The sequence below is a fragment of the Vidua macroura genome, unplaced genomic scaffold (assembly GCF_024509145.1).
Source record: "Vidua macroura isolate BioBank_ID:100142 unplaced genomic scaffold, ASM2450914v1 whyUn_scaffold_161, whole genome shotgun sequence".
NCBI lineage: Eukaryota > Metazoa > Chordata > Aves > Passeriformes > Viduidae > Vidua > Vidua macroura.
In genome coordinates, this window is record NW_026530558.1 from 20,644 (window position 1) to 46,179 (window position 25,536).

Genomic DNA, 25,536 nt, shown 5'->3' on the forward strand with positions numbered 1-25,536 from the left:
GGGGAAAATCCTAAAATTTGGGCTTTACCTGGAGTAAAAAATCCTCAAAATTTGGGATTTATCTGGTGGAGGAAAATCTCGAAATTTTGGGGATAAATCCCTAAAATTTGGGATTTACTTGAGGGGGAAAAACCTAAAATTTTGGGGGAAAATCCGTAAAATTTGAAATTAACTTGGGGGGAAAATCCTAAAATTTTGGATTTACAATGGTGGGGGGAAAAAACTTCCAAAAATTTTTGGGGAAAAATCCCTGAAATTTGAGCTTTACCTGTGCCCAAAATTTGGGATTTTTCTGGTGGAGAAAAATGTGGGGGAAAAAAAAAAAAAAATTGGGGAAAAAATCCTAAAAAATGGGGGGAAAAAAAATCCCTAAAATTTGGGAAAAGTCCCCAAATTGTCCCAAATTTATCCCAAATTTGAGGGGGGTGGGGGGAGGGGACAGAGCCCTTCAGTCCTGGGCAAGGACAGGTGACAACGGGAGGTGCCACCTCACCTGTCCAGGTGCCACCAGGTGTGCCCAGGTGCCACCAGGTGTGCCCAGGTGCCACCTCACCTGTCCAGGTGCCACCTCAGGTGCGTCACCTGGTGTGGTGACCGAGGTCACCTGATGCCACCAGGTGCCACCGGCACAGAGAGAAATAACCGATGTCACCCCAGTGCCACCTCCTGTCCCCTTCCTGGCTGTCCCCAGGTGTGCCCAGGTGCCACCAGGTGTGCCCAGGTGTGCTCCTGGTCTGGGGCAGGTGACAGAGGCCACCACAGGTGCCACCAACACACAGAAGGAACAAATGGCACCACGTCCTGACCCGTCCTGGCGCTGTCCCCAGGTGCCACCAGGTGTGCCCAGGTGTTCCCAGGTGCCACCAGGTGTGCCCAGGTGTGATCTCAGTCTGGGGGAGGTGACTGAGGCCACCGCAGGTGCCACCAAAACGTGGAGAAACAAATGGGCCACCTCTTGTCCTGTCCTGGCGCTGTCCCCAGGTGTGCCCAGGTGTCCCCAGGTGTGCCCAGGTGTGCTCCTGGTCTGGGGCAGGTGACAGAGGCCACCACAGGTGCCACCAACACAGAGAGAAACAAACGGCACCACGTCCTGACCCGTCCTGGCGCTGTCCCCAGGTGTCTCCTGATGTGTCCAGGTGTGCCCAGGTGTGCCCAGGTGTCACCCTGGTCTGGGGGAGGTGACTGAGGCCATCGCAGGTGCCACCAGGTGCCACCAAAACATGGAGAAACAAATGGGCCACCTCCTGTCCTGTCCTGGCGCTGTCCCCAGGTGTGCCCAGGTGTGTCCAGGTGTGCCCAGGTGTGCTCAGGTGCCACCCCGGTCTGGGGCAGGTGACAGGTGCCACCGACACGCAGAGAAACAAACGGCACCACGTCCTGACCCGTCCTGGCGCTGTCCCCAGGTGTCTCCAGGTGTGCCCAGGTGTGGTCCCCAGGTGTGCCCAGGTGTGCCCAGGTGTGCCCAGGTGTCAGACGAACACCTTGGCCAGGGCGTCGGCGCCGGCGCTGGCGCTGAGGGCGCGCCGGGGGGTGGAAGGCCACGGCCAGCACGGCCTCGTCGTGCTTGCGGCGGTGAGCGGGCAGCTCCTGCACACAGGTGCGCTGGCACAGGTGCCACAGCCGCAGGGAGCAGTCGTGACCTGGGGACACAGACACAGGTGTGACACAGGTGTGACACAGGTGTGACACAGGTGAGCGGGCAGCTCCTGCACACAGGTGCGCTGGCACAGGTGCCACAGCCGCAGGGAGCAGTCGTGACCTGGGGACAGAGACACAGGTGTGACACAGGTGTGACACAGGTGTGACACAGGTGTGACACAGGTGGGACACAGGTGGGACACAGAGACACAGGTGTGACACAGGTGTGACACAGGTGTGACACAGGTGGGACACAGGTGAGCGGGCAGCTCCTGCACACAGGTGCGCTGGCACAGGTGCCACAGCCGCAGGGAGCAGTCGTGACCTGGGGACACAGAGGGGACACAGGTGTGACACAGGTGTGACACAGGTGTGACACAGGTGAGCGGGCAGCTCCTGCACACAGGTGCGCTGGCACAGGTGCCACAGCCGCAGGGAGCAGTCGTGACCTGGGGACACAGAGGGGACACAGGTGTGACACAGGTGTGACACAGGTGAGCGGGCAGCTCCTGCACACAGGTGCGCTGGCACAGGTGCCACAGCCGCAGGGAGCAGTCGTGACCTGGGGACACAGACACAGGTGTGACACAGGTGTGACACAGGTGTGACACAGGTGAGCGGGCAGCTCCTGCACACAGGTGCGCTGGCACAGGTGCCACAGCCGCAGGGAGCAGTCGTGACCTGGGGACACAGAGGGGACACAGGTGTGACACAGGTGTGACACAGGTGAGCGGGCAGCTCCTGCACACAGGTGCGCTGGCACAGGTGCCACAGCCGCAGGGAGCAGTCGTGACCTGGGGACACAGAGGGGACACAGGTGTGACACAGGTGGGACACAGGTGGGACACAGGTGAGGTCACACAGGTGACAAAGGTGAGGTGACACAGGTGGGACACAGGTGAGGTGCCACAGGTGAGGTGCCACAGGTGAGGTGACACAGGTGAGGTGACACAGGTGAGGTGACACAGGTGCCACAGGTGAGGTGACACAGGTGCCACAGGCACAGGGAGCAGTCGTGACCTGGGGACAGAGGGGGGCACACCTGGGGACACACCTGGACACAGACACATCTGGGGACACAGGGACAGGTGACAACAACAATGGTCACTCATTGGTCACTCAGTGGTCACTCATGGTCACTCATTGGTCACTCATTGGTCACTCAGTGGCCACTCATTGGTCACTCATTGGTCACTCAGAGGTCACTCAGGGGTCACTCGGGTCACTCAGGGGTCACTCATGGTCACTCAGGGTCACTCATTGGTCACTCATTGGTCACTCAGTGGTCACTCACTGGTCACTCAGTGGTCACTCAGGGGTCACCCATCGGTCACTCAGGGTCACTCATTGGTCACTCAGGGTCACTCATGGTCACTCATGGTCACTCAGTGGTCACTCATGGTCACTCAGTGGTCACTCAGCAGTCACTCATTGGTCACTCAGTGGTCACTCATTGGTCACTCATTGGTCACTCAGTGGTCACTCATTGGTCACTCATTGGTCACTCATGGTCACTCATTGGTCACTCGGGTCACTCAGAGGTCACTCAGAGGTCACTCATTGGTCACTCAGAGGTCACTCATGGGTCACTCAGTGGTCACTCAGTGGTCACTCGGGTCACTCAGAGGTCACTCAGAGGTCACTCATTGGTCACTCAGTGGTCATTGGTCACTCAGTGGTCACTCAGTGGTCACTCACTGCCGGACAGCAGGAAGGCGCCGCTGGGGTCCAGGGCCAGGCAGGTGACGGCGTCCAGGTGAGCGACCATCGAGTGCACCACCTTACCTGGGGACAGGGGCGTGGTCAGCGGGGCGGGGCCTGGGACAGGGGCGTGGTTAACATGGGGAGGGGCCTGAGAGGGCGTGGTCATCACGGGGAGGGGCCTGAGAGGGCGTGGTCAGCGGGGGTGGGGCCATGGTGGGCGTGGTCAACAGGGGCGGGGCCTGGGTGGGCGTGGTCAACACAGGGGCCTAACGACCCCCTAATGACCCCCTAATTACATTAATGACCCCCAATCACCCCAATGACTCCCTCATTACCTTAATTACCCCTCATTACACTAATGACCCCCTAATTACCCCAATGACATCCTAACTACCCTCATGGCCTCCGTTAATTACACTAATGACCCCCTAATGACCCCTAATTACCCTAATGGCCTCCCTTAATTACACTAATGACGCCCGAATGACCCCGTAATGACCCCTAATTACCCTAATGACCTCCCTTAATTACACTAGTGACCCCCTAATGACCCTAATGACCCCACTGACCCCTAATGACCCCAATGACGCTAACGAGCGCCGTGCCCCGCCCACCTGTGCGGTTGTCCAGGTAGCGAATGGCGCGGTCATCGCTGGCCGTGACGGTCAGCGGCTGCGAGGGGTGAGTGACCACCTGGTTCACCTGGGCACGGCCACCTGCAGGGACACGGGGGGTCAGGGCACACCTGGGCACACCTGGGGACACCCAGAGTGACCACCTGGTTCACCTGGGCACGGCCACCTGTGGGGACATTGGGGGGTCAGGGGACACCTGGGCACACCTGGGGACACCTGGGCACACCCAGAGTGACCACCTGGTTCACCTGGGCACGGCCACCTGCGGGGACATTGGGGGGTCAGGGGACACCTGGGCACACCTGGGGACACCCAGAGTGACCACCTGGTTCACCTGGGCACGGCCACCTGTGGGGACATTGGGGGGTCAGGGGACACCTGGGCACACCTGGGGACACCTGGGCACACCCAGAGTGACCACCTGGTTCACCTGGGCACGGCCACCTGCGGGGACATTGGGGGGTCAGGGGACACCTGGGCACACCTGGGGACACCTGGGCACACCTGGGGACACCCAGAGTGACCACCTGGTTCACCTGGGCACGGCCACCTGTGGGGACACGGGGGTCACTGGGGGTCAGGGGACACCTGGGCACACCTGGGGACACCTGGGGACACCCAGAGTGACCACCTGGTTCACCTGGGCACGGCCACCTGCGGGGACAGGGGGGGTCAGGGGACACCTGGGCACACCTGGGGACACCTGGGCACACCTGGGCACACCTGGGGACACCCAGAGTGACCACCTGGTTCACCTGGGCACGGCCACCTGCGGGGACATTGGGGGGTCAGGGGACACCTGGGCACATCTGGGCACACCTGGGGACACCTGGGCACACCTGGGGACACCTGGGGACACCTGGGCACACCTGGGGACACCCAGAGTGACCACCTGGTTCACCTGGGCACAGCCACCTGCGGGGACATGGGGGGGTCAGGGGACACCTGGGCATACCTGGGGACACCCAGAGTGACCACTTGGTGACCCCAGGTGGCCCTTGGGGACATTTGGAGGGGGTTCAGGTGGCCCCAGGTGACCCCTGGGGACATCGGGGGGGGTTCAGGTGATCTCAGGTGACCCTTGGGGACTCAGGGGGGGGTTCAGGTGACCTCAGGTGGCCCCTGGGGACATTGGGGGGGGTTCAGGTGATCTCAGGTGGCCCTTGGGGACTCAGGGGGGGGGTTCAGGTGACCTCAGGTGGCCCCTGGGGACATCGGGGGGTCACTCACCGCCGTTTGGGGACACCAGGGTGGCCTTGGTGGCCTCGAGGTCGTAGAGGACGGTGGCACCGGAGCGGAACCCGGCCACCAGGTGCGCCGGCTGGGTGGGCACGAATGCCACCGAGGTGGGGACACCGTGATCTGTGGGGGACAGGTGAGGGGACAGGTGAGACACCTGGGGGACAGGTGTGGGGACAGCTGTGCCACACCTGGGTGGGCACGAACGTCACTGAGGTGGGGACACCGTGATCTGTGGGGGGACGGATGTGACACCTGCACAGGTGTGTCCCCCCTGGTGTGTCCCCAAGGGGACAGGTGTGACCCCAGTGTCCCCAGGTGTGTCCCCAACGCCCCCAGGTGTGTCCCCAGCTGTCCCCAATGTCCCCAGGTGTGTCCCCAACACCCCCAGGTGTGTTCCCAACACCCCCAGGTGTGTCCCCAGCTGTCCCCAACGCCCCCAGGTGTGTCCCCAACACCCCCAGCTGTGTCCCCAACACCCCCAGGTGTGTCCAGGTGTGTCCCCAGTGCCCCCAGGTGTGTTCCCAGCCGTCCCCAGTGTCCCCGCTCACCTTTGTGCCCGTCCAGGACGCTCAGGCAGGTGCCACCGCCCGAGGTGCCACCGCCCGAGGTGCCACCGCCGCCGCTGTCCCCGCGGGGGTCCCAGAGGCGCACGGTGCCATCGGCCGAGCACGAGGCCAGGTGACGCCCGGTGACATCGAAGGCCAGGCCCCAGACGGCGTCCGAGTGGCCATCGAGGACCCCCCGCAGCACCCGCGGGTCTGGGGACACGGGGACATTGGGGACATCGGGGAAAGTGGGGACACTGGGGACATTGGGGACATCAGGGGATATCGGGGACATTGGGGACATTGGGGATGTTGGGGACGTTGGGGGCACTGGGGACATCAGGGGACATTGGGGACATTGGGGGATTGGGGACATTGGGGGATTGGGGACATCGGGGGCATTGGGGACATCAAGGGACGTCATCGGGGACATCAGGGGGACATCAGGGGACATCATTGGGGATATCGGGGACATCGGGAGCATTGGGGGATTTGGGACATCACTGGGGACATCAGGGACATTGGGGACATGGGGACATTGGGGGATTGGGGACATTGAGGACATGGGGACATCAGGGGACATCGGGGATATCGGGGGATTGGGGACACTGGGGACATTGGAACATGGGGACATTGGTGACACTGGAGGGACATTGGGAGCATTGGGGGATTGAGGACACTGGGGACGTTGGGGGACATTTGGTGCCATTGCCACCACACCCCCCGATGGTGTCCCCGGGTGTCCCCAGGTGTCCCCAGGTGCCACCCACCGTAGTCATCGTAGGGGTCGCTGTCCAGCCCCGGCAGGCGCCAGCAGCGGATCCGAGCGTCCGCGCCGGCGCTGCAGCACAGCCCGGTGTCACCGATGTCACCGCTGTCACCCGCGTCACCCGCCGCCACCCGCCACCGCCAGCACCGGGCCCCTGCGGCGGTGACAAAGGGACAGAGGTCACACCGGTGTCACCGCTGTCACCTGTGTCACCTCCCGGGCCCCTGTGGCGGTGACAAAGGGACAGAGGTCACACCGGTGTCACTGCTGTCACCTGTGTCACCTCCTGGGCCCCTGTGGCAGTGACAAAGGGACAGAGGTCACACCGGTGTCACTGCTGTCACCTGTGTCACCTCCTGGGCCCCTGGGACGGTGACAAAGGGACAGAGGTCACACCGGTGTCACCTGTGTCACCTCCGGGCCCCTGGGACGGTGACAAAGTGACAAAAAAACCAAATATAATCACAGCCAGGTGACAATGAGGTGACACTGAGGTGACACTGAGGTGACACTCAGGTGACACTCAGGTGACACCCAAGTGACACCCAGGTGACACCAGGGTGACACCAGGTGACACTGAGGTGACACCAGGTGACACTGAGGTGACACCAGGTGACAAAAAAGAGGAATAAAGCCACCACCACCGATGTGACAATGAAGGTGACAAAGACGTGACACTGAGGTGACACTGAGATGACACTGAGGTGACACTGTGGTGACACTGAGGTGACACTGAGGTGACAATGAGGTGACACTGAGGTGACAACCAGACGACACCAAAGCGCCAAAGTGACCAAAAAGAGGAATAAAGCCACGACCATCGACGTGACAACGAAGGTGACAAAGATGTGACAAAGAGGTGACACTGAGGTGACAGCAGGTGACAGCAGGTGACACACCTGTGCCCGCGGAAGGCGTACACCGGCTCCACGTCCAGCGCCGCGCTCCTGAGGGGACAGCGGTGACAAAGCCGGGTGACCCAAGGTGAGGACGGCGCGCCGAGCGCCGCCGCCACCCCCCGTGCCACCCCCGTGTCACCCCCGTGTCACCCGCGTGTCACCCACTTCTTGGGGACAAGCGGCTTCTGCAGGTTCCAGAGCTTGAGGGTGGCGTCCTCGGAGGCCGTCACCAGCGCCGGGTGACAAGGGACAAAGGCCAGCGCCCGCACGGCGTCGTAGTGGCTGCGCAGCGTCAGGCGCGGGCTCCAGCTGCGCTTCGGGGACAGCGGCCGGCCACTCGTCACCTGGGGACACGGTGGCACTTGGGGACATGGGGACACGGTGGCACTTGGGGACATGGGGACATTGGGACACGGTGGCACTTGGGGACATGGGGACACGGTGGCACTTGGGGACATTGGGACATGGGGACACGGTGGCACTTGGGGACATGGGGACATTGGGGACATGGGGACACTCTGGGGGTACCAGGGGCATGGGGACATTGGGACACGGTGGCACTTGGGGACATGGGGACATTGGGACACGGTGGCACTTGGGGACACGGTGGCACTTGGGGACATTGGGACATGGTGGCGCTTGGGGACACGGTGGCACTTGGGGACATTGGGACATGGTGGCGCTTGGGGATGTGGTGGCACTTGGGGACATTGGGACACGGTGGCACTTGGGGACATTGGGACATGGTGGCGCTTGGGGACGTGGTGGCACTTGGGGACATTGGGACATGGTGGCACTTGGGGACATTAGGACATGGTGGCACTTGGGGACATGGGGACACTTGGGGACATTGGGGACATGGGGACACTCTGGGGGTACCAGGGGCATGGGGACATTGGGACACGGTGGCACTTGGGGACATGGGGACACTGAGGCAGGCGCGGCTCCAGCTGCGCTTCGGGGACAGCGGCCGGCCGCTCGTCACCTGGGGGGGTGGCACTTGGGGACATGGGGACACTTGGGGACGTGGTGGCACTTAGGGACATTGGGGACACGGTGGCACTTGGGGACACTCTGGGGACACTTTAGGGCATGGGGACATTGGGACACAGTGGCACTTGGGGACACTTGGGACAGGGATGGTGGCACTTGGGGACACTGGGGGACAGGTGGCACTTGGGGACACTTGGGGCAGGGATGGTGGCACTTGGGGACACTGGGGGACAGGTGGCACTCACGTCACCGCCGTCGTTGTCATTTGTCACCGTCAGCTCCGCCAGGTCCCCGAGGCCATCCAGGGCCAGCGCCTCAGCCGGGACCCCTGGGGACAATGGGGACAGAGGGGACAGTGACACCGGGGTGGCCTTGGGGACACCCTGGGACAGAGGGGACAGAGGGGACAGTGACACCAGGGTGGCCTTGGGGACACCCAGAGACCCTGGGGACAACGGGGACAGAGGGGACAGTGACACCGGGGTGGCCTTGGGGACACCCTGGGACAGAGGGGACAACGGGGACAGAGGGGACAGTGACACCGGGGTGGCCTTGGGGACACCCTGGGACAGAGGGGACAACGGGGACAGAGGGGACAGTGACACCGGGGTGGCCTTGGGGACATTGAGGGACAGAGGGGACAGAGGGGACAGTAACACCGGGGTGGCCTTGGGGACACAAAGATCCCCCAGGTGACACGGGTGACACAGGTGACACGGGTGACACATGGGTGACACAGGTAACACAGTGACACAGATGACACAGGTGACACAGTGACACGGGTGACACAGTGACACAGGTGATGCTGAGGTGACACAGGTGACACAGGTGACACAGGTGACACGGGTGACAGGTGTATCCTTACCTTCGGGTGGCCGCAGTGGCCCCGGTGGCCGCGGTGGCCCGAGGTCCCCGTCCCGCAGGTGGCACCGGTGGCTCTCTGAGACAACGGGGGAGGGGACAGGGGATGTCCCCAGGTGTCCCCAAGATGTTCCCAGGTATCACACAGGTGTTCCCAATGTCCCCAGGTGTCCCCAGGCTCACCTCTGATGTCCCCAGGTGTCCCCAAGGTGTCCCCAGGTGTCCCCAAAGTGTCCCCAAGGTGTCCCCAGGCTCACCTCTGATGTCCCCAGGTGTCCCCAAGGTGTCACCAAGGTGTCCCCAAGCTCACCTCTGACATCCCCAGGTGTCCCCAGGTGTCCCCAAGCTCACCTCTGATGTCCCCAGGTGTCCCCAAAGTGTCCCCAGGTGTCCCCAGGTGTCCCCAAGGTGTCCCCAGGTGTCCCCAGGCTCACCCCTGATGTCCCCAGGTGTCCCCAGGTGTCCCCAGGTGTCCCCAAGGTGTCCCCAGGTGTCCCCAAGCTCACCTCTGATGTCCCCAGGTGTCCCCAGGTGTCCCCAGGTGTCCCCAAGGTGTTCCCAGGTGTCCCCAGGCTCACCTCTGATGTCCCCAGGTGTCCCCAAGGTGTCCCCAGGTGTCCCCAGGAAGTCGAACTCGCCCAGGGCGTCCTCGGAGTCCTCCTCGTCCTCGTCCTCGTCCTCGTCCTCCTCGGGGACCTTGGGGACAGCCTGGGGACAAAGGTCGGGACAAAAATCCTCCAAAATCCCCCAAAATCCCCTAAAAATCCTCTAAAATCCCCTAAAGATCCTCTAAAAATCCCAAAAATCCCCAAGAAATCCTCCTAAATCCTCCAAAAATCCTCCAAAATCCCCTAAAAATCCTCCAAAACACCCCAAAATCCCCTAAAAATACCCAAAATCCCCTAAAAATCCCAAAACTCCCCCAAAAATCCCCCAAAAATCCCCCCAAAATCCCCAAAAATCCCCTGAAACCACCCAAAGTCCCATAAAAATCCCCCAAAACCCCCTAAAATCCCCTAAAAAACCCAAAATCCCTTAAAAATCCCAAAAAATCCCCTGAAACCACCCAAAGTCCCGTAAAAATCCCCCCAAAACCCTCTAAAAATCCCCCAAAAACACCAAAAATCCCCAAAATTCCCTAAAAATCCCCCAAAATCCCCTAAAAATCCCCCAAAATCCCTAAAAGTCCCCACAAATCCCCCGAAACCACCCAAAATCCCCTAAAAATCCCCCAAAATCCCCTAAAAATCCTCTAAAAATCCCCCAAAATCCCCCAAAAATCTCCTAAAAATCCCCCAAAAATCCCTTAAAAATCCCCCCAAATCCCCTAAAAAACCCCAAAATCCCCTAAAAATCCCCCCAAAAATCCCCCAAAACCACCCAAAATCCCCTAAAAATCCCCTAAAAATCCCCCAAAAATCCCTTAAAACCCCCTAAAAAACCCCCAAAATCCCCCAAAATCTCCTAAAAATCCCCCAAAAATCCCTTAAAAATCCCCCCAAATCCTCCCAAATACCCCAAAATCCCCTAAAAATCCCCTAAAATCCCCTAAAAATCCCCTAAAAATTCCCAAAATCCCCTAAAAATCCCCCCAAAAATCCCCCAAAATCCCCTAAAAATCCCCTAAAAATCCCCCAAAAATCCCTTAAAACCCCCTAAAAAAACCCCAAAATCCCCCAAAATCTCCTAAAAATCCCCCAAAATCCCCTAAAAACCCCCAAAAATCCCCTAAAAAATACCCAAAAATCCCCTAAAAATTCCCTAAAAATCCCCAAAATCCCCCAAAATCCCCCTGCCCCCCAGGTGGGGACCCCGACCTTGCCCCTCCTGCGGGGGTGCCCCGGGGTGGGGGAGGGGCCCTCGGGCTCCTCTTCCTCGTCGCTGTCGTCCTCGGGGGGGGAGGGGCTCAGCCCCGCCTGCGGCTCCTTCCCGGCGTTCCTGGGGGGGGAAAATCCCAAAAATGTCCAAAAGGAACAAAAAAAAAGGGAAAAAGTACCAAAAAATCCCATTAAAAATGATCCAAAAATCGTAGAAAAGTGAGAAATCCCCCACGGGGATCCTAAAATGCTACAGGGAAACCCAGAATCCCAGAGGAAATCCCAAAAATCCCAAAAATTCCAGAGGAAATCCCAGAAATCCCAAAAATTCCAGAGGAAACCCCAATATTCCCCAGGAAATCCCAAAAATTCCAGAGCAAATCCCAGAGGAAATCCCAAAAATTCCAGAGGAAATCCCAGAAATCCCAAAAATTCCAGAGGAAACCCCAATATTCCCCAGGAAATCCCAAAAATTCCAGAGCAAATCCCAGAGGAAATCCCAAAAATCCCAGAGGAAATCCCAAAAATCCCAAAAATTCCAGAGGAAACCCCAATATCCCCCAGGAAATCCCAAAAATTCCAGAGCAAATCCCAGAAATCCCAAAAATTCCAGAGGAAACCCCAAAAATTCCAGAGCAAATCCCAGAGGAAATCCCAAAAATCCCAGAGGAAACTCCAAAATCCCCCAGGAAATCCCAAAAATTCCAGAGCAAATCCCAGAGGAAATCCCCAAAATCCCAAAAATTCCAGAGGAAACCCCCAAATCCCCCAGGAAATCCCAAAAATTCCAGCGGAAATCCCAAAAATTCTACAGGAAATCCCAAAAATTCTACAGGAAATCCCAAAAAATCCAGGGGAAGTCCCAGAATCCTGAAAGGAATCCCCAAAATCCCAGAGGAAATCCCAAAAATTCTACAGAAATCCCCAAAATCCTACAAGGAATCCCCAAAAATTCCCAAAAAACCCCAACCTTCCCCCCCCAAAAACCCCCTAAAAATTCCCCAAAACCCGAAACTCCCCAAAAAACTTTCCAACCCCCCCCAAATTTCCCTAAAAACCACAAACCCCTCCAAAATTTCCCAAAAAAAACCCCAAAATTTCCCAAAACCCCCAAAAATTCCCTAAAAACCCCAACCCCCCCCTCAAAAAAAAAGCCCAAACCTCCCCAAAAAACCCCCCAAAAATCCCCAAAAAAACCCCAAACCTCCCCAAAATCCCCCTAAAAATTCCCAAAAACCCCAAATCTCCCCAAAAACCCCCCAAAAATCCCAAAAATTCCCTAAAAAACCCCAAACCCCCAAAAAAACCCCCAAAAATTCCCAAAAAAAACCCAAAAATCCCCAAAAATTCCCTAAAAACCCCAAAAATTCCCTAAAAACCCCCAACCCCCCCCCAAAAAAACCCAAAAAACCCAAAAAATTCCCAAAAAGCCCCAAAACCCCCCAAAAAACCCCAAAATCTCCCCAAAATCCCCCTAAAAATTCCCAAAAACCCCCAAATCTCCCCCAAAACCCCCAAAAATTCCCCCAAAATCCCCCCAAAAAACCCCAAAATTCCCTAAAAAACCCCCAAAATTCCCCAAAAATCCCCAAAAATTCCCTAAAAACCCCCAAAAATTCCCTAAAAACCACCAAAAAAACCCCCAAAATCCCAAAAAAAACCCCAAAAGCCCCAAACCCCCGCAAAAACCCCCAAATCTCCCCAAAATCCCCCAAAATTTCCCCCAAAATTCCCTAAAAAAAACCCAAAATTCCCTAAAAAAACCCCAAAATTCCCCAAAAAATCCCCAAAAATCCCCAAAAATTCCCCAAAAACCCCAAAAATTCCCCAATAACCCCCAAAAATTCCCAAAAAATCCCCCAAAAATTCCCTAAAAACCCCAAAAATCCCCCAAAAAACCCCCAAAAAACCCCCAAAAATTCCCAAAAAAACCCAAAATTCCCTAAAAAACCCCAAAAATCCCCCAAAACCCCCCCAAAAATTCCCAAAAAACCCCAAAAATCCCAAAAAAAACCCTAAAAATTCCCCAAAAATTCCCAAGAAACCCCAAAAATTCCCCAATAACCCCCAAAAATTCCCTAAAAACCCCAACCCCCCCAAAAAACCCCAAAATCTCCCCAAAATCCCCCTAAAAATTCCCAAAACCCCCCAAATCTACCCAAACGCCCCCAAAATTCCCTGAAAAACCCCAAAAATTCCCAAAAAATCCCCCAAAAATTCCCAAAAACCCCCAAAAATTCCCAAAAAATCCCCCAAAAATTCCCAAAAAACCCCAAAAATTCCCTAAAAAACCCCAAAAATTCCCGAAAAAAACCCAAAAATTCCCTAAAAACCCCAAAACCCCCCAAAAACCCCCCAAAAATTCCCAAAAAAACCCCAAAAATCCCAAAAAAACCCCCAAAAATTCCCCAAAAATTCCCAAGAAACCCCAAAAATTCCCCAATAACCCCCCAAAAATTCCCTAAAAACCCCAACCCCCCCCAAAAAACCCCAAAATCTTTCCAAAATCCCCCTAAAAATTCCCAAAACCCCCCAAATCTACCCAAACGCCCCCAAAATTCCCCTGAAAAACCCCAAAAATTCCCAAAAAATCCCCCAAAAATTCCCAAAAACCCCCAAAAATTCCCAAAAAATCCCCCAAAAATTCCCAAAAAAACCCCAAAAATTCCCTAAAAAACCCCAAAAAATTCCCGAAAAAAACCCAAAAATTCCCTAAAAACCCCAAAACCCCCCAAAAACCCCCCAAAAAATTCCCAAAAAAACCCCAAAAATCCCAAAAAAACCCCCCAAAATTCCCTAAAAACCCCCAAAATTCCCCCAAAAATCCCCAAAAATTCCCAAAAAACTCCAAAAATTCCCTAAAAAACCCCAAAAATTCCCAAAAAAAACCCCAAAAAACCCCAAACCTCCCCAAAAAACCCCTCAAAAATTCCCTAAAACCCCCAAAACCCCCCAAAAAACCCCCCCAAATCCCCCCAACCCCCCGGATTTGCCTGACCTCTGGATCTGCTCCTCGATTCTGCGCAGCAGCAGCGACCCCGCGTGGGGGGAGGGGAGGGGGGGGCTCCCGGGGCTGGGGGGGGGCCCGGGGCAATTCCGGAATTCCCGGAGTCGTTCCCGGGATTCCCGGATTGCCGGGGGGGCCGCGGCCCAGCAGCGAGCGCAGCCGCCGGGAGCGCATGTCCAGGATGGTGTCGCTGTAGCCCAGCTCCTCCAGGTACCTGAATTTGGGGTGAAATCCGGGGAAAACGGACTGGGGGGCAGCCGGGGGAACAGCGCAGGGTGAAAATGGTAAAAATTCCCCAGGAAAATGGGAAAAAACCACAGGAAAATGGGAAAAATCCCCAGGAAAATGGGAAAAAATCCCAGGAAAATGGGAGAAAATCTCATTAAAATGGTAAAAAAAACACAGGAAAATGGGAAAAAAATCCCACAAAAATGGCAAAAAATGCCATGAAAATGGTAAAAAAATCCATAAAATGGTAAAAAATCCATAAAAATCCCAGGAAAATGGGGAAAAAAATCCCACAAAAATGGCAAAAAATGCCATGAAAATGGTAAAAAATCCATAAAAATCCCAGGAAAATGGGAAAAAATCCCAGGAAAATGGGAAAAAATCCCACAAAAATGGCAAAAAATGCCATGAAAATGGTAAAAAAATCCATAAAAATCCCAGGAAAATGGGAAAAAACCACAGGAAAAATGGAGAAAATCCCACGAAAATGGCAAAAAATGCCATGAAAATGGTGAAAAATCCATAAAAATCCCAGGAAAATGGGAAAAAATCCAGGAAAATGGGAAAAAATGCCATGAAAATGGTAAAAAATCCATAAAAATCCCAAGAAAATGGGAAAAAATCCCAGGAAAATGGGAAAAAATCCCACGAAAATGGTAAAAATTCCCAGGAAAATGGGAAAAAAACACAGGAAAATGGGAAAAAAATCCCAGGAAAATGGGAAAATTCTCATGAAAATGGTAAAAAATCCCATTGAAATGGTAAAAAATTCTCATTGAAATGGGAAAAAAACGCAGGAAAATGGGAAAAAATCCCAGGAAAATGGGAAAAAACCACAGGAAAATGGGAAAAAATCCAGGAAAATGGCAAAAAATGCCATGAAAATGGTAAAAAATCCATAAAAATCCCAGGAAAATGGGAAAAAATCCCACGAAAATGGCTAAAATTCCCAGGAAAATGGGAAAAAACCACAGGAAAATGGTAAAAATTCCCAGGAAAATGGGAAAAAAATCCCAGAAAAATGGGGAAAATTCCCAGGAAAACGGGGAAAAATTCACATAAAAATGGCAAAAATTCCCATGAAAAATGGCAAAAAATCCAATAAAAAAGGCTAAAATTCCCAGGAAAATGGGAAAAAAAAATCTCATTGAAATGGTAAAAATTGCTATTGGAATAGCAAAAATTCTCATGGAAATGGTAAAAAATCCCATGAAAGTGGCAAAAATTCCCACAAAAAATGGCAAAAAATCCCATGAAAATGGTAAAAAATCCATAAAAATGGTAAAAATTCCATGAAAATGGCTAAAATTCCCAGGAAAATGGTAAAAAATTCCATAGAACTGGTAAAAATTCTCATGAAAATGGTAAAAAATTGCCAGGAAAATGGCAAAAATTCTCATAAAAATGGGAAAATTCCCACAAAAATGGAAAAGAATCCAATGAAAATGGTAAAAAATCCCAGGAAAACGGCAAAAATTCTCATAAAAATGGGGAAAAAAATCCCCAAATAAACCCAAAAAAACCCCCAGAAAAACCAAAATAAAATCTCAAAAAATCCTCAAAACCCCCCAAAAAACCCCAAATAAAACCGCAAAAAAAAAACCCAAAAAAAACCCCAAAACCCCAAACAAAACCCCAGAAAAACCAAAATAAAATCCCAAAAAATCCTCAAAAGCCCCCAAAAAACCCCAAATAAAACCGCAAAAAAAAAAACCCAAAAAAACCCCAAAAAAACCCCCAAAACCCCAAAAAACCCCAAAAAACCAAAAAACCCCAAATAAACCCAGAAAAACCAAAATAAAATCCCAAAAAAACCCCTAAATCCCCCAAAAAACCCCAAATAAAAACCACAAATAAAACCGCAAAAAAGCCCCCAAAAACCCCCCAAAAAAACCCCAGAAAAACCAAAATAAAATCCCCAAAAAAACCCCAAAATCCCCCAAAAAACACCAAATAAAACCGCAAAAAAACCCCCCAAAAAAAACCCCAAAACCCCAAACAAAACCCCAGAAAAACCAAAATAAAATCCCAAAAAATCCTCAAAATCCCCCAAAAAACCCCCAAATAGAACCGCAAAAAAACCCCCAAAAAACCCCAGAAAAACCAAAATAAAATCCCAAAAAAACCCCAAAAACCCCAAAAAAACCCCAGAAAAACCAAAATAAAATCCCAAAAAATCCTCAAAACCCCCCAAAAAACCCCAAATAAAACCGCAAAAAAAACCCCAAAAAAACCCCAAAAAACCCCAAAAACCCCCAAAACCCCCAGAAAAACCAAAATAAAATCCCAAAAAATCCTCAAAACCCCCCCAAAAAACCCCAAATAAAACCGCAAAAAAAAACCCCAAAAAAACCCCAAAAAACCCCAAAAACCCCAAAAACCCCAAAAACCCCAAATAAACCCCAAAAACCCCAAATAAACCCCAAATAAACCCCAAAGCCCCGAACTCACTGGCGCAGGAGCTGCCTCCCCTCCTTCCAGGCCCCCTCGAGCTCCACGGGGCCGTTGGACACTGGGGGGGAAATGGGGGTGAGAAACCCCAAAAATACCCCAAAAATACCCTAAAACCAATCCCAAAAATACCCCAAAAATACCCCAAAACCACTCCCAAAAATACCCCAAAAATACCCCAAAACCACTCCCAAAAATACCCCAAAAATACCCCAAAACCACTCCCAAAAATACCCTAAAACCAATCCCAAAAATACCCCAAAAATACCCCAAAACCACTCCCAAAAATACCCTAAAACCAATCCCAAAAATACCCCAAAAATATCCCAAAAATACCCTAAAAACAATCCCAAAAATACCCCAAAACCACCCCAAAACCATTCCAAAAATACCCCAAAACCACCCTAAAAATACCCCAAAAATATCCCAAAAATATCCCCAAAACCAATCCCAAACATACCCCAAAAATATCCCAAAACCAATCCCAAAACCACCCTAAAAATACCCCAAAACCAATCCCAAAACCACCCTAAAAATACCCCAAAACCAATCCCAAAAATACCCCAAAAATATCCCAAAAACCACCCCAAAACCAATCCCAAAAATACCCCAAAACCACCCTAAAAATACCCCCAAAATACCTCAAAACCAATCCCAAAACCACCCCAAAATACCCCAAAACTACCCTAAAAATACCCTAAAACCAATCCCAAAATCACTCCAAAAGCACCCCAAAACATCCCCCCAAAACCCCAAAAAACCCTAAACCCCCCAAAAACGCCAAAACCCCCCAAAAATCCCCCAAAACGTCCCCAAAAATCCCCCCAAAAAACCCAAAAAACCAAAAAAAACCAAAAAAAACCCCAAAAAAACCCCAAAAATCAAAAAAAAAACCCAAAAAAACCCCAAAAATCCCTAAACCCCCCCAAAACCCCCCAAAACCCCCAACCCCCCCAAAAAAACCAGAACCCCCCCCAAAAAAACCCCAAAGAATTCCCAAAACCCCCAAAAAACCCCCAAAAACGCCAAAACATCCCCCAAAAATCCCTCCAAAAAAACCAAAACAAAACAAAACCCAAAAAAAAAAACCCCCAAAAAACCAAAAAATCCCCAAAAAACAAAAACCCCAAAATCCCCAAAACTCCAAAGTCCCCAAAAAAACCCCAAAAAACCCCAAAAAACCCCAAATTTTGGGCTCTCACGCGGCTCCTCCGGGCGCTTCTCCCCCGGCGCCGCCTCCGCCCCGAACTTCAGCTTGTGGGTACTTGGACCTGGGGGGAAAAATTGGGGATTTTGGGGCTTTTTGGGGTTTTTGGGGAATTTGGGGTTTTTTTGGGGGGATTTTTGGGTTTTTGGGGGAAATTTTAGGGGATTTTGGGATGAATTTTGGGGGTTTTTTTTGGGGGGAATTTGGGATTTTGGGCGGTTTTAGGGTTTTTTTTGGGGGTGATTTTTTGGGATTTTTTTAAGGTTTTGGGGTTTTTTTGGGGGGAATTTGGGGTTTTTGGGGGTGATTTTTGGGGATTTTTTAAGGTTTTGGGGTTTTTTTGGGGGGAATTTGGGGTTTTTGGTGGTGATTTTTGGGGATTTTTTTAAGGTTTTGGGGTTTTTTTGGGGGGAATTTGGGGTTTTTGGTGGTGATTTTTTTGGATTTTTTAAGGTTTTGGGGTTTTTTTTGGGGGGAATTTGGGGTTTTTGGTGGTGATTTTTTGGGATTTTTTAAGGTTTTGGGTTTTTTTTTGGGGGGAATTTGGGATTTTTGGGGTTTTTTAGGTTTTTTTGGGGGGGAATTTGGGGTGATTTTTTTGGATTTTAGGGGAATTGTTTTTAAGGTTTTGGGGTTTTTTGGGGGGAATTTGGGATTTTTGGGGATGATTTTTTGGGATTTTTTTAAGGTTTTGGGGTTTTTTTGGGGGGAATTTGGGGGTTTTAGGGTTTTTGGGGGGGAATTTGGGGTGATTTTTGGGGATTTTTTGGGGGTCTTAGGGGAAGATTTGGGGTTTTTAGGGGATTTTTTGGGATTTTAGGGGAATTGTTTTTAAGGTTTTGGGGTTTTTTGGGGATTTTTGGGGGGTCTTTGAGTGACTTCTGTGGTGCTTTTGCACATTTTTGGGAGTTTCAGGACATTTTTTAAGGTTTCTGGCTGGTTTTTAGGGTTTTTTTTTCCTATTTTTTGGGATTTTCTCAGATTTTTCAGGGTATTTTTACAGTTCTGTGGTGCTTTTGCACATTTTTGGGGTGTTCAGGACATTTTTTAGGGTTTCTGGGTGGTTTTTAGGTTTTTTTTTTCCTATTTTTTGGGATTTTCTCAGATGTTTTGGGCCTTTTTACAGTTTTGTGGTGCTTTTGTACATTTTTAAGGTTTTTATGACATTTTTTAGGGTTTCTGGGTGGTTTTTTAGGGTTTTTTTCACTATTTTTCAGGATTTCTGTCAGATTTTTTGGGATGTTTTTAGTGTTCTGGGGTGCTTTTGTACATTTTTGGGTTTTCAGGACATTTTTTAGGGTTTCTGGGTGGTTTTTAGGGTTTTTTTAACCATTTTTAGGGATTTTCTCAGATTTTTTGGGATGTTTTTAGTGTTCTGTGGTGCTTTTGTACATTTTTAAGGTTTTTTATGACATTTTTTAGGGTTTCTGGGTGGTTGTTAGGGGTTTCTTCACTATTTTTCGGGATTTCTGTCAGATTTTTTAGGCTGTTTTTACAGTTTTGTGGTGCTTTTGTACATTTTTAAGGTTTTTATGACATTTTTCAGGGTTTCTGGGTGGTTTTTAGGGGTTTTTTTCACTATTTTTTGGGATTTCTGTCAGATTTTTTAGGCTGTTTTTAGTGTTCTGTGGTGCTTTTGCACATTTTTATGGTTTTTATGACATTTTTCAGGGTTTCTGGGTGGTTTTTAGGGTTTCTCCCTCACCTCTCCTGCTTGAGGGCGAACTCCAGCATCCGGATCCGCCGCACCAGGTCCAGCTTGAGGCTCTCCTGGCCCTGGCGCTCGCCCTGCAGGAACGCCACCTGCGCCTGGGGGACATTGGGGACATCAGGGGGACATTGGGGACACTGGGGACATCAGGGGGACATTGGGGACACTGGGGACATCAGGGACATTGGGGACATTGGGGACATCAGGGACATTGGGGACACTGGGGACACTCAGGGTCCCTGAGGCTCTCCTGGCCCTGGCGCTCGCCCTGCAGGAACGCCACCTGCGCCTGGGGGACACCAGGGGGACATTGGGGACACCAAAGGGACATTGGGGACATTGGGGACACTCAGGGTCCCCGAGGCTCTCCTGGCCCTGGCGCTCGCCCTGCAGGAACGCCACCTGCGCCTGGGGGACATCAGGGGGACATTGGGGACACCAAAGGGACATTGGGGACATTGGGGACATTGGGGACGCCAAAGGGACAGTGGGGACATTGGGGACATTGGGGACATCGGGGACACTCAGGGTCCCCGAGGCTCTCCTGGCCCTGGCGCTCGCCCTGCAGGAACGCCACCTGCGCCTGGGGGACACCAGGGGGACATTGGGGGGACATTGGGGACATTGGGGACATCGGGGACATTGGGGACACCAAAGGACATTGGGGACACTGGGGACATCGGGGACATTGGGGACACTCAGGGTCCCTGAGGCTCTCCTGGCCCTGGCGCTCGCCCTGCAGGAACGCCACCTGCGCCTGGGGGACACCAGGGGGACATTGGGGACATTGGGGACATCAGGGACATTGGGGACATCAGGGACATCAGGGACATTGGGGACACTCAGGGTCCTTGGGGACATTGGGGACACCAAAGGGACATTGGGACACTCAGGGTCCCTGAGGCTCTCCTGGCCCTGGCGCTCGCCCTGCAGGAACGCCACCTGCGCCTGGGGGACATCGGGGACATCAGGGGGATATTGGGGACATTGGGGACACCAAAGGGACATTGGTGACATTGATGACAGGGACACCCAGGGAGTGTCCCCAGCCCTTGGGGGGACAGGGAGGTCACCCAGTGCCCATCCCAGTGCCCATCCCAGTATCCCCAGTATCCCCAGTGTTCCCAGTATCCCCAGTGCGGCGCTCCCGCCGTGTCCCGGTGCCCTCCCCCGCCCCCTCCCGGTGTCCCCAGTGCCCATCCCAGTATCCCCAGTATCCCCAGTATCCCCAGTGCCCATCCCAGTATCCCCAGTATCCCCAGTATGCCCAGTATCCCCAGTGCTCCCAGTATCCCCAGTGTTCCCAGTATCCCCAGTGTTCCCAGTATCCCCAGTATCCCCAGTGCCCATCCCAGTATCCCCAGTGCTCCCAGTGTTCCCAGTATCCCCAGTATCCCCAGTATCCCCAGTATCCCCAGTGTCCCCAGTATTCCCAGTGTCCCCAGTATCCCCAGTATCCCCAGTGCTCCCAGTGTTCCCAGTATCCCCAGTATTCCCAGTTCCCATCCCAGTATTCCCAGTGTTCCCAGTATCCCCAGTGCGGCGCTCCCGCCGTGTCCCGGTGCCCTCCCCCGCCCCCTCCCGGTGTCCCCAGTACCCATCCCAGTATCCCCAGTGCCCATCCCAGTATCCCCAGTATCCCCAGTGCTCCCAGTGTTCCCAGTATCCCCAGTATCCCCAGTGTTCCCAGTATCCCCAGTATCCCCAGTTCCCATCCCAGTATCCCCAGTATCCCCAGTATCCCCAGCGCGGCGCTCCCGCCGTGTCCCGGTGCCCTCCCCCGCCCCCTCCCGGTGTCCCCACCCCCTCTCCGCCGCCCCGGCCGCCATTTCCTCCCAAGATGGCGGCAGCCGCGGCCACCCCGCCCCGGTGACCCCCCGCTGTCCCCCCGCTGTCCCCCCGGTGTCCCCCGGTGTCCCCCCGGTGTCCCCTCACCGTCCCTCCCCTCATGAGGGCAGCGCCGCCGCCATTACCTGCAGCTCGGCCCTCTCCGCTTCCCAGCGCCCTTTCTCCGCCTCGAACCGCGCCCACTCGTGCTGGATGAAGTGCAGGATGCCCGGCAGGCTGAGGCCGGTTCGTGCCGCGGGCTCGGGGCCCGGAGCGGGGCCCGGAGCGGGGCCGGGAGCGGGGCCGGGGGGCGGAGGTTGGGCCCGGGCCGGCGGAGCCCGCTCGGCCGCCATGGCGGCTGCCACAAAGGGAGCCACGGCCGGCAGCGCCTTCCTGCCACAAAGGGAGCCGGAAAGGGGGCGGCGCCGCCAGGGGAAGGGGCGGGGTCACGGGAAAAGGGGCGGGGCCACGGGAGGCGCTGTTGCCGCGGCAACGGGGGGGGGCTGTGGGGGGAATTTTGGGGGGATTTCACGATTTTTTTTGGGGGGGTTCTTTGGGGCTTGTGGGAGATTTTTTTGTGGGGGGTTTAGGATTTTTCGGGCCGTTAGAGGGGACTTTTGGGGGTTTTGGGGGGGTTTAAGGGCTTTTCCGGGGGTCTTTGGGGGGTTTATAGGAGATTTTTGGGGGGTGATAGGGAATTTTGGGGGGATTGGAGAGGATTTTTCGGGGTGTTGGGGGTCTTTTGGGGGGTCTTTGGAATGTTAGAGGGGAGTTTTAGGGGTTCCGCGGGAATTTTGGGGGTTTATAAGGAATTTTGGGGGGTTATAGCGGGGTTTTGGGGGTCTTTGTAAGGTTAGAGGAGATTTTGGGCGGTTTAGGAGATTTTTAGGGGTGGTCGTTGGGGCTTTATAGAGAATTTTGGGGGTTTTAAATCTTTTTGGTGGTTTGGAGGGGATTTTGGAGGGTTTGGAAGATTAGAGGGGATTTTTTTGTGGGGGGGAGGTTGGGGGCGGGGTTTAATTATCGGGAATTAATTAACGCCTCATTAACAACCCCTCATTAACATTCCCGCCTCCACAGCGCCACCGCGTGGTCACCGCTGGCATCGCCACCACCACCGAACCGACGGCGGCGCCACCTCCACATTAACTAATCACCCCCCCCCCCTAATTAACCAACCGGTGAGCTAATTAATGAATTAATTAACCGGCGCCATGAGGATCACCCCCTGCCAGGCCGCCCTGGCCGCCGCCATCGCCCTCAACCTCCTCCTGCTGCTCCTGTCGCGCCTGATCCCCGGCGCGTCCCCTCCGTGCCGCCGGCCCCGGCGCGTCCCCGAGGGCGTCCCCGGCGTCACCGTCATCCTCCGCGACTTCGACGGCCCCGAGCACGACGTGGCCGCCACCGCCCGCTCCTTCGCCGCCCTGCCCGGTGTCCCCCGTCCTGGTGGCCGCCGAGGTGTCCCCGTACCCGCCCGTGCCGCTGCCCGCCGGCGCGGCCCTGCTGTCCCTGCGGCCGGAGCCTCACCGGCCGCCGCCGCGGCCGGAGCTGGCCGTGAGGACGCGCCACGTGGCCTTGGTGCCGGACGGCGCCCGCGCCGCGCCCGGCCTGCTGCGGCGCATGAGGGACGTTCTGGAAGCTTCCGCGGACGCCGGCACCAAGGTGGTGGCGGCGGCCGTGGGGCAGCGGCGGCCGCGGTGTTTGGCGGTGGAGGTGGACATCAAGGCGTGGACGGTGCGGTACAGCTACGCTGACCGGCAGAGTGACCGGCAGAGTGACCGGCAGAGTGACCGGCAGAGTGACCGGCAGAGTGACCAGCACGGTGACCGGCAGAGTGACCGGCACGGTGACCGGCAGAGTGACCGGCAGAGTGACCGGCACGGTGACGGGCACGGCGACCTCTGCGGGGCGCTGGACGGAGCCCCGGCCGTGCTGCTCCTCCGCACGCGCGACCTCTTCTCGCTGCCCTTCCCTCTGAGCCGCCCGGTGGCCACCTCGCTGTCCCTGCAGGCGGCCGCGCGGGGCTGGCGGCTGCTCCTGCTGCCGGCCGCTTTCCCGCTGGCCCCGCGGCCGGCCCCGTCGCCGCACGCGCAGCGGCGAGCCCGCGGCGCGGACGAGGCGCGGCGCCGGGCGCTGCTGGAGCAGTTCGGCGTCAAGCTGGAGGTGCTGGCGGACGGCGCCCGGCGCTGGCACGGCTGCGACAAGGACACGCCGCGCTGCTTCGGCACCGTGCGGGCGCAGAGCCCCGAGTACCTGCTGGCCGGGCGCTGGACGCCGCCCTGCTGCCTGCGGGCGCTGCGAGCCACCGCGCGCCACGTGCTGGCCCAGCTGGAGGCGGCCGGCGTGCGGCACTGGCTGGAGGGGGGCTCCCTCCTGGGCGCCGTCCGCCTCGGCGACATCATCCCCTGGGACTACGACGTGGACGTGGGGCTCTACCGCGACGACGTCCCCAAGTGCCGCTGGCTGGCGGCCGTGGCGGCCACCGGCCGGCCCGTGGAGGACCCGCAGGGATTTCTTTGGGAGAAAGCGGCCGAGGGGGAATTCTTCCGCGTCCACTTCAGCCGCACCAACCGGCTGCACGTGGACCTGTGGCCGTTCTACGTCCGCCCCGGCGCCGCCGTCATGACCAAGGACACGTGGCTGGGCCACCGGCAGGACGTGGAGTTCCCCGAGCGCTTCCTGGTGCCCCTGGGCACGGTGCCCTTCGCCGGCGTGCTGGCCAAAGCCCCCAACGACCCCCGCGGCTTCCTGGAGCTCAAATTCGGGCCCGGCGCCATCGAGAGCCCCGAGTACCCCAACCCCGAGGTCAGGAGGCTGGCACAGGACGTGGGCAATAAAACCTCGCGGTGACATCTCTGATTGTCCTCAGTGCCACCCTGGGGTCCCCAGTGCCACCCTTGGGGTCCCAGTGCCACCCCTGGGGTCCCTGTGCCACCCTTGGGGTCCCAGTGCCACATTTGGGGTCCCTGTGCCACACCCGGCGCCATCGAGAGCCCCGAGTACCCCAACCCCGAGGTCAGGAGGTTGGCACAGGACGTGGGCAATAAAACCTCGCGGTGACACTTGTGTCACTCCGTGTGCCACTCTGTGTGCCACCCCTGGGGTCCCTGTGCCACCCCTGGGGTCCCAGTGCCACCTTTGGGGTCCCTGTGCCACACCCGGCGCCATCGAGAGCCCCCCGAGTGCCCCAACTCCGAGGTCAGGAGGTTGGCACAGGACGTGGGCAATAAAACCTCGCGGTGACATCTCTGATTGTCCCCAGTGCCACCCCTGGGGTCCCCAGTGCCACCCCTGGGGTCCCTGTGCCACCCCTGGGGTCCCTCTGAGGGTCCCCAGAGCCCCCCGAGTGCCCCAACCCCGAGGTCAGGAGGTTGGCACAGGACGTGGGCAATAAAACCTCACGGTGACATCTCTGATTGTCCTCAGTGCCACCCCTGGGGTCCCTCTGAGGGTCCCCAGAGCCCCCCCGAGTGCCCCAACCCCGAGGTCAGGAGGTTGGCACAGGACGTGGGCAATAAAACCTCGCGGTGACACTTGTGTCACTCCGTGTGCCACTCTGTGTGCCACCCCTGGGGTCCCTGTGCCACCCCTGGGGTCCCAGTGCCACCTTTGGGGTCCCTGTGCCACACCCGGCGCCATCGAGAGCCCCCCGAGTGCCCCAACTCCGAGGTCAGGAGGTTGGCACAGGACGTGGGCAATAAAACCTCGCGGTGACATCTCTGATTGTCCCCAGTGCCACCCCTGGGGTCCCCAGTGCCACCCCTGGGGTCCCTGTGCCACCCCTGGGGTCCCTCTGAGGGTCCCCAGAGCCCCCCGAGTGCCCCAACCCCGAGGTCAGGAGGTTGGCACAGGACGTGGGCAATAAAACCTCACGGTGACATCTCTGATTGTCCTCAGTGCCACCCCTGGGGTCCCTCTGAGGGTCCCCAGAGCCCCCCCGAGTGCCCCAACCCCGAGGTCAGGAGGTTGGCACAGGACGTGGGCAATAAAACCTCACGGTGA

At 55.4% G+C, this 25,536-nt stretch overlaps 2 protein-coding genes across 2 annotated transcripts; one reads left to right on the plus strand and one right to left on the minus strand.

The window, feature by feature from the left end:
• Nucleotides 1-1,254: 1,254 nt before the first annotated feature.
• Nucleotides 1,255-21,908, minus strand: STRN4 (striatin 4). Its single transcript, XM_053969299.1, is given in 21 exon segments — nt 1,255-1,529; nt 1,531-1,640; nt 3,337-3,423; nt 3,957-4,058; nt 5,208-5,339; nt 5,819-5,977; nt 6,535-6,621; nt 6,653-6,687; nt 7,433-7,480; nt 7,598-7,776; nt 8,671-8,753; nt 9,291-9,365; nt 9,865-9,994; nt 11,104-11,224; nt 14,102-14,196; nt 14,228-14,324; nt 16,790-16,850; nt 17,992-18,049; nt 18,051-18,060; nt 19,702-19,805; nt 21,681-21,908. Coding segments are annotated over 21 exon segments (2,040 nt in total). The 5' UTR covers nt 21,888-21,908; the 3' UTR covers nt 1,255-1,469.
• On the plus strand, nt 21,689-24,650 carry FKRP (fukutin related protein). The gene is given in 3 exon segments (XM_053969301.1): nt 21,689-21,780; nt 22,615-22,846; nt 22,848-24,650. Coding segments are annotated over 2 exon segments (1,635 nt in total). The 5' UTR covers nt 21,689-21,780; nt 22,615-22,748; the 3' UTR covers nt 24,385-24,650.
• The last annotated feature ends 886 nt before the right edge of the window (nt 24,651-25,536 follow it).